This window comes from Phalaenopsis equestris, unplaced genomic scaffold (genome assembly GCF_001263595.1).
Source record: "Phalaenopsis equestris unplaced genomic scaffold, ASM126359v1 Scaffold225493, whole genome shotgun sequence".
Classification (NCBI taxonomy): domain Eukaryota; kingdom Viridiplantae; phylum Streptophyta; class Magnoliopsida; order Asparagales; family Orchidaceae; genus Phalaenopsis; species Phalaenopsis equestris.
This window is the reverse complement of record NW_018243536.1, coordinates 51,692-60,359: the sequence shown is the minus strand read 5'-3', so window position 1 is coordinate 60,359 and position 8,668 is coordinate 51,692. Positions and strand designations below refer to the sequence as shown.

The window sequence follows — 8,668 nt, the reverse complement described above, 5'->3', positions numbered from 1 at the left end:
AAGCAAATTTCACCCACCATCTATAATAGTTCGTCAAGACTAACACTTTTTTTATTGACTTCAGCTCACAAAGAGCGGATGTCATTTCAAATGTATAAATATATTCACAATTAAAATTATTGCATGTCAGTAAGAACGTGACATGAGTCCTCTGTCCACGTGATTTTGATATCAAATGACACCACAAAATAATAGTTATGACCAGAGCACTCTGTCGATCAACTTTTTTTTTAAAATAATTTTAATTTAGTATAAATATATAATTTTGATTTTTAAAAATAGTGTTTTAATTTTGAAAAATATGACCGAACAAATTCCATATGTCTAGTAGTTTAATCAATCGAACACAGCACCACAACTAATACATCGCATCGAGAGATGGGCATACTACTTGACAGCAGGCTCAGTTATTTTATAAAAGCTTAAAAACATTTTTATGATTGAACAAAAATAACCAAAAAATAAAATGATTGTTTTATGATTTAAATTATTTCGCCTTTTTGTATTATACAAAAAGTAAAATAAATGGATTTAATGATTGAAAGTAATTTAATATTTTTAAATGAAAAGTAAATCCTTAACTCAATCGAGACTGTTTCAAAATGTGTTTCTTCATGAAGATCTCCTAGAGGGGATGTGCATGGAGATACCCCAGGCTTCGACACGAACCAAACAGTGGACAAGGTATGTACATTGAGAAAGTCACTGTATGGTTTGAAACAAACCTCATGCTTTGTTTGACAGGTTCTGGAAAGCAATGGTAGGCATGGGTTATCAACAAATGAATACTGACCACATAATATTCTTTCAACAACATGGAGATTAGTTACTATTCTTGCCGTGTATTTGGACGATATGATTGTCACTTGGGATGATGAGGGAGAGAATGCTCAGATGAAGGCATGTTTGGGCAAAGATTTTGAGGTGAGGGATCAGAATCAGCTTAGATACTTCTTAAAATTGATGTGGCTTGTGAAGTAGAGGGGATTGTTCTATCTCCAAGAAAGTATGTGCTAGACTTGCCCAAAAAGACAAGCACGTTGGGATGCAAGCCTACAATTTCACCAATTGATCAGAAGGGAAAGTTGAGCCCAAAGGCAAGAGGGTCAGTTGATCACGAGAGGTACCAGAGGTTGGTGGGCCGTCTCATCTGAGTCACACTAGTCCCGACTTATAATTTGCAATAAGTGTGGTGACTCGCTACATGCATGATACAAGGAAGGGTCGCATGGATACATTATATCAGATTCTGAGGTACCTAAAGAGTACACCGGGAAAGAGGTTGATCTTGATCTTCAGAAAGAAATGAAATGTAAGCATTGAGAGCTATTGAGACTCTGACTGGACGAGTTGTATGGATGACATGAAGTCCACACCTAGATATTGCATTTTTTTAGGGGGGCAACTTGGCCACTTGGAAGAGTAAGAAACAGTCATTAGTAGTGAGGTCAACAACAGAGACAGCGTATACGGTCATGGTATTAGTAGTTGTTAAGGTGATGCAGCTGAGAGCATTGTTAGTAGAGCTCAAAGTGAATCAAGGAGTTATAATGAAGTTGTGCGAAAAAAGGTAAGCGATCAGGATCGCCAACAACCCGGTGAAACATGATAGAACCAAACATGCGGAGATTGATACGTTCTTCATCAAGGAAAAGCTAAATAACAATTTATTGGAGCTGAGTCATGTTGCCACTTGAGAGCCAGTGGCTGACTGCCTCAATAAAGGATTTAGCTCATTAGATTTGTCTAGGTCGTGTGACAAGATGGGCTTTGTGGATATCGTTTGCCCATCTTGAGGGGGAGTATTGAGATTTGTATCAAGTTCTATTTGTAAGTAGAGGAAATCTAGGAATTTATTTGTAAATATTGAAATACTCCTTATAAGCCTAAGTGTTAATGAAATGAATAAGTATTTTACCTCAAAAAAATTCTTTGCATTTAAAAAAGAAAATGAATTGCCTAACATTGAGCCGAAGTAAACAGAATGAAAAAAGAAATCCAACAAATATTACCTGGGCGTTTGCTGACAAAAAACAAGATATTCCTTCTCCATTTCATCACTTACTCGCTGAAGTTTCCTAGTGCCTTGATTCATCATGACCAATTTGCTATGATCATCAAACATAAACCAAATGTAAGAAGCAGAGAAACTCAACATTAAAAATAGCCATTATCTGTGACAGATAATTATTTTCAATCTCATTTTTGTATAGAAAAGACAAAAGTAAAAATGGGGCATTTACATACATAGCACACAATTCTTATGTATTGCATCTAACACCAAAACACTCATATTAACCGTGCAACAAATCTTTGATATCACCTCAAAAATATGTGAGAACTGTGTAATACATATGTAAATTTCCTAGGTAAAAAATAGTTAAGCAAATGAAGCTCAAGCACTGTGAAGATATCTTTAAAATAGAACAGGAATAGGAAGATTTGATGAGAATGCCGCATAGTAGATTATTCTGCCATTTTCTGGTTTAATCAACCACTACTGACAACATTACTTATTATGACCATCAACAAAAGTGGAACTGAAATACAAATATTCCTAAAGTAGTCATTTATCCTGACCTGTAGCAGCAAAGCAATAAATAACTTGAATAATAGTAAAAACTTAAAATAATAATAATAATAATAATAATATCTTTAACAGTTCACTGCAAGTATGAAACATCCAACATTCCTCTGGCAAAAAAATTATGCATTAAAGAAAAGCAACTAAATAAATTTTAATTAAGTATGGAGGACATTAGTGAGGCTAAATGAATGACCTACCGCACTATGTATTTCCACGATTATCATACTTTTACATTTTCATGTAAATGTTGGAAACAATTTTTATTATTTTCCAGTCAGTTTATGAGCTAGCGTTAAATGTTGTGATCGTGAAGGAATATAAATTTGTTGCATGCAAATTTTAACATTTTTACATAAAAAATTTAATGTTAGTCACACAATAGTGTTTAGATCAGGCACATCAAGGGCATTTTGGTCATTACAAGGGAGCCATGGAGACAAGGGAGCCATGGAGAGCCGTAGAGATGCAATAATCACATAAATAGCTTCTCCGTGCAAATTTAACATAGATTTATGGTTTACCTCTTGGGCTATGAAAATTCGTGTCTCGAACTCTCGTCGTTGTTGAAAGCTTCGTATTCAGCATTCCGGGTCAAATTTTAAGAAGATAGATTGAATTATAGATAAAACACTAGGACATTTGGCTCTATAGTTCAAGGTTTTTCATGGGAACAAGTTCCTATGGTTAATTACCGAAGCCAATAATGGGAGAGCACTTTCAATTAAGATTAGTCATTAAGCACTGAACATTCAACATATAATAGCAACAATTTTAGGATTTAAATTATAAAATTTATTACCTTGAGCTTAATGTAAAGAGTGATAAACTAAAACAAGATCCCATAGGTTTGTCGTCATGGGTCATCATAGTCTCTGATCTATTGAGTCAAATGAGACAATCGACCCAACCTGGCATAAGAATCATTATCGGCAACCATGGATTACGTCGTCTAAGAGACCCTTATAGATCTAGGTTGGATATTTGTCAAATGTGACACCTTTAAGTCAGTCTTAGTTGACAGAAAACTTTATGTCAATTAAATATACCCTTTTGGATTATATTTAGATATCTCATTAGACGCTTTATGGATAAAAAATATCCGATAGTGGGAACCAGCTCTTTCGATAGAAGAAGAAGCTTCTCCCAGCCCAAGAGAATGATATAGAGCATCTGCTTTGCGGAACTCCTCAATTCCACGGACCAAGGACAGCAGAACGCTAGATCGTGAGATAAGCCGCAATTCAGCTACAGTTCAACCGACAAAGAAACTCAAAATTTCTTATTTTTAGCATATTTCTTTCCTTTTTGATTTTTTTCCATTCAATTATTTATTATTTTTTTATTTCCGATTTTTTTATTTCAAATTAGGTTATTTTCTACTAGGAAACAATTTGTGTTATTGTTTTCAGGAGTAAGACTTTACTCTGTTTGAGTACTATGGAGATCGTATTATCTTAATTTCTGCTTTAGAAATGTTGTATCTTCTTTCTTTTGCAAGTAGTGTTTGTATCTTCCTCAAGAACAAGCTTTGATCCTCCAAGCTGCCCGCACCATGCCATTTTTGTCGTTAGTCTCACAGGAACAGCCGTCAAACAACGTAAATCTATTGTTCAATAGCAGATCTCATTGTTTATCCTCCTCCAAGCCCTCGCATACTATCATTTATTTGTTATTCTACAACCTCCCCTCCTCTAAATCCACTCCCAAAAAATCTTTTAGGAGCCCTAGAACGATATCACAAAGTTACCTCCAAATGATCAAAATGACATTAATGCTACTTCTCATAAGATAATTGATGAGTAGCATTAAATTTTAAATGTAAAGTGGTAAAACATACATACGACTTATTTCTCTTTTCTCACCCTTGCAAAATTGACATAACCAAATAAAAGAAAAAGAGAATACTAAGGAAATAACAAAATAAAATTTCAACATTTGTATTAAAACATAAAAAATATTCTAGTCATGGAATGCTTGCGAAGATGACTATCTTTTTATCCACACCAATGTCTTGGATTCTACAATAAATATCATTAACTTGACAGTATTCTACTGCATCAAAGAGTGTGCATCAAAACGAACTTAAAGGAACAACTTTTTTTTTCTATAATAAAGTTTCTTCCCTACTGTATCATATTTCAATAGATAATCTTTGTGATGTGAACTACTCGGGAAGGTGGTGGGTAATACCGCAAAAACAAGGCTGATTCATTTGAAAAATGTTCTTCCATTCCATTAACCCACATTCTAACCAAGAAATTCATGATTGACCATCATGAATCCTTTACCATAAAAGGTTAATGCATGTCGATCACGTAATCCATATTAAAATAAACGATCATGAGCTTAACATCCATAGGCTTAAGAGCTTGAACCGTTTTATTCCATGAACATTGAAATAAATCCATGCCCAAAATTGTTTAATTTGACCAATTATCTCACTGTTTGTAAACTCAAGATATGACTGAAGTATAAAAAGGTCACAAAATGTTAGATTTATTGGGTGAAGTACCTTGTAGCTCTGCCAATAACCAAACCAGTATCCAAATCTTTGAGAATCCAATCACGCCTATTGCCAACTCTTCTTACTCCTTGGAACCAACTTTCAATCTCAATAACATCACCCCTAAAACAAAGTATACATAATAGCTTCAAAACATAGAACAAAGAACCAGTAAGTCAAGTTTGATAAAACCCAACTGCCTACCATTTAGGATACTCGTATATTTCAATGTGCATCCGAGAAAATACCCACATAAGACGAAGTTCTCTCATGATGGTGGTTGGGACAAAACCATCATTAGAAAACCCAACACTTTGTAAATGATTGCAACCAACATCCTACATTGATTTTGTAAGAACATAAATACAACTTTGGTCCGAAAAGAAAATTTAAATTTTCCTCTGTAAAGACCATAAAATGACTAGCAGAGAATATATATACGGCTCAAGTAAGTAAAGCAGAACCAACCTCTCTTTTGAGGGTAAGAAAATAAAAAGTTAATTTTTGTCCTTACTTTTGGAAATATTAATTTATTGAGGTGGCAAAATAAAATAGAGAATCCTATAATATTAAAAGAAATTACATTTTAAAGAAGGCAAGAAAAATAATCTTAAGGGTGTGAAATTGCTTGCATTGAATTGTAAGTGGACCCACCCCTGTAAGTAATCATAGCCTCAAATAGATCAAATAACCCATTAAACTTCAAAAAAAAAATGCATGAAAAATTACACATCATATAAAATTAGATAGAGACAAGGATACCACATTGTGTGGTTAAAAGAAAATTTCTTTCTTGAAGAAGAAGTACCCTGAAGGCTTCTTCTTTTCATTCTTCGATGACACCCCTCTTCTCTTTTTCTATTCTTCCCATCTCTTTATTACTTTTTCTTGTGAATGTTGTACAAATGAAGATTATGTGAGTTTATATAGTGAAATCTTCGCTTTCTAAGATTAATTACCAACCACCATTAAATATTTTTGTAGCCCCCATTCTACATTTTATGATAGCTTCAATTTAGGGCTTTTTGGTATCCACTAATTAGAATGTTGTGATGGCCCTTAACATTTAAAAACTATAATTAAATATTATCTAAAATAATTAAAAAATAAATAGATTATATTCTCCCATTTGAAGTCAAAATTTTCAAAGTACAAGCATAATAATTATGAATAAAATAATTCCAAAACTTTGTGCTACCTCAATCCATTGGAAGCTAACTGGCCAAACTTTGTAATTATCATGTTGCTCTTTTATTTTGATTTTTCCCTAGTATACAATGCCCATCAATACTTTGGAAGTTCTACTTGATAGAAACCTTATTTTTCCAACACTTTCAAAATCATCAACAATTAAGTTCACAACAACTCTCACATTTTTATATTTTATGTCATATTCTTAAAATCATTTTCGTTCCATGGCAGGTTGCCACAATATTTGTTAAAAACAATAGATCAACATGCAACAATGTAGAGTCCCCTAACTCTGTTTGATTTAAGCCAATTAATAGGCTCTTCAAGACCTTATGAGTGTCAAATGTCAATATTACCACAGAATTTGTATGTTGTGATAATAATATTGCTTAAAAATATTAAATTCTTCTTTAAATTTGATACAAAACTTACTCTAGCAAACTATATAGTTATACCATCAAGCACTTTTAATTTCACAATATTAGAACCTCTAGGGTGTTTTTGAGTTAGTCTCTACACACATTTACTTTTAAACTATATTTTTTTCTTTTGGTTGTTTTTTTCAAAGTTTTTATGATGGGAAGATCCGCTAGTTGTCCGATTTTCTAGATTTTAGAAAAATCTAACACAACCACAATAATGAAAAATATATATACTACTATTCACACAATTAGATTGTTTGGGATGGCAATAACAGTGAATAAACGAACTGTAAAATCATTGTGGTAAAAGCATTCCTTTTAACAATTATTGTAGCATTATAGGCATTTTCCTTTCAAAAACAAGTTGGATGACAGCTGACTTTTTTAGTCCACAATGGTGAAAAGCTCTTTCTCACCAAGTAAAATTTAAGAAAAATAGCAACAAAGTTGTAGCAAAGAAGAAGGCAGCAACATGTAAATTAAACTGTAAAAAACAATCACAATCCCACATTGATTTTGCATGCAGCTGCTACCATCCCAAATGGACCCTGCCTCATATGTTTAGTTAATCCAAATTTTAAGGAGTTAAGCCATGGATAACAACAATAAAGGATAACAGGATTAGACAAATCGAAGTTAAAAATTTAAAATTTAAAATTTAAAATTTAAATAATACAAAATGCAAAAAAAACATAAATGCAATCCAAAAAAAAAAAAAAGAGCCACCAAACAAATTCCAAGGCCACAAACTTGAACTTCAGACCGAAAGAGAGTGGAGGAAATCCAACTCTGTCTCCGGTAAAATATGCAATGATGAAAAGCGAAACAAGCAGCAAAAGTGAAGCTAAAAAGTAAAATTAAAAAAGAACCAACTTCATCCAAATCAGAAATGAGTTCACCAAATTAGAAAATTCAATGCATCCTGGAAATGAAAGCATGAAGCAACGGAACCCAAAACCAATTCAGAGATCCAGACTCGTTGAAAAAAACTACACAGAAAAGGAGCATTGGAGGGGACCTGGAGGACATTGGCGATGGTTTGAACGGTTGCCCTCTTATTAATCCCCACCTCATAGGAACGAACAATGATGCTCTGTTTGAACGAAAACCCATCCTCTTCAAGCCTCCCCAGCCTCAACCGCTCTGCAAAACCCTTTCCACCGCCCTGCTCAGTCTCCCGCGCCGGTAAGCCGACTGCCACAGGACCCACCCGGCAGGAGCGTAAGGCCGCTAGGGCAGACTCCCCCCGCCGAATTGGTGCGGCAACAGAGGGCTCTCGTCGCCGGCATTGCGCGACTGCCGGAGCGTCCCGAACAACGGTTGGGCTCATGGCGGCGCAGTTCAGTAGCATCTTCCAAGCTCCGAGAATCGAACCCCTAAGGCTCCACGCCGGACCACTGTGCGAAAAGGCGGCAGCGTGCCCTCCCTCCCTGCTTCTATCTTCCTACAGACGAATATGGCAATCTGACTACTATATATAGCTGGCCAGATCAATGGGACCGAGAAGAAAATTGGCGCCTCGACCTGAAAAAAAAACTCTCAAACTACGAAAATGCCACTGATTTGCGGCTGCCTGCTTGGGTTCTATTCCCAGTTTGGTTGAGTTGTCATTTAGCTGGTTTTAGGCACAGCAGTGGGGTGCAATATACCTTCAGTTAGTTTGGCCTGTGTGGCATGAGTGCGGCGTTGGTGCTGCTGGCTCCCAATTGTGGCATATTGATAGGGAGAGTGATCCGTCGAGAGCTCCATGATAGAGATTTTTCTCTTCGGATTTTAACCAATCTCATTTTCACTTTTCCTTGTCTTTATCCCCAATATACGATCAAATAGGGCAAAATTTTATGATGCGAGTTTTGTTCTCTTTATGCAATGTTGTGGTCGTTCTTTAATGTTGGTCTCGCTTATTTCTCTTCTGACTACACTAAAGAGATACCTCAAATTCTAAATTATCCTCCGTCATTCTCA

General features: G+C 35.0%; 1 protein-coding gene across 1 annotated transcript; it reads right to left on the bottom strand.

Moving 5' to 3' along the window:
• Nucleotides 1-2,459: 2,459 nt before the first annotated feature.
• LOC110037828 (oleoyl-acyl carrier protein thioesterase 1, chloroplastic-like) lies at nt 2,460-8,452 on the bottom strand. Its single transcript, XM_020742553.1, has 5 exons — nt 8,333-8,452; nt 7,722-8,147; nt 5,295-5,428; nt 5,100-5,213; nt 2,460-2,580 (listed from the first exon to the last, which is right to left on the bottom strand). The coding sequence occupies exons 1-5, from the start codon at nt 8,450-8,452 to the stop codon at nt 2,571-2,573; spliced, it is 804 nt and encodes a 267-aa protein (XP_020598212.1). The 3' UTR covers nt 2,460-2,570.
• Between the last annotated feature and the right edge of the window lie 216 nt (nt 8,453-8,668).

Excerpts from the sequence above, each read along its gene's own strand:
- LOC110037828 (XM_020742553.1), bottom strand. The coding sequence starts at position 8,452 with ATGGAGCTCTCGACGGATCACTCTCCCTATCAATATGCCACAATTGGG. Across the intron at positions 8,148-8,332 it reads GTATATTGCACCCCACTGCT|GAAGATAGAAGCAGGGAGGG; the intron begins GTGCCTAAAACC and ends ATTCGTCTGTAG. Across the intron at positions 5,429-7,721 it reads CCATCGCCAATGTCCTCCAG|GATGTTGGTTGCAATCATTT; the intron begins GTCCCCTCCAAT and ends AAATCAATGTAG.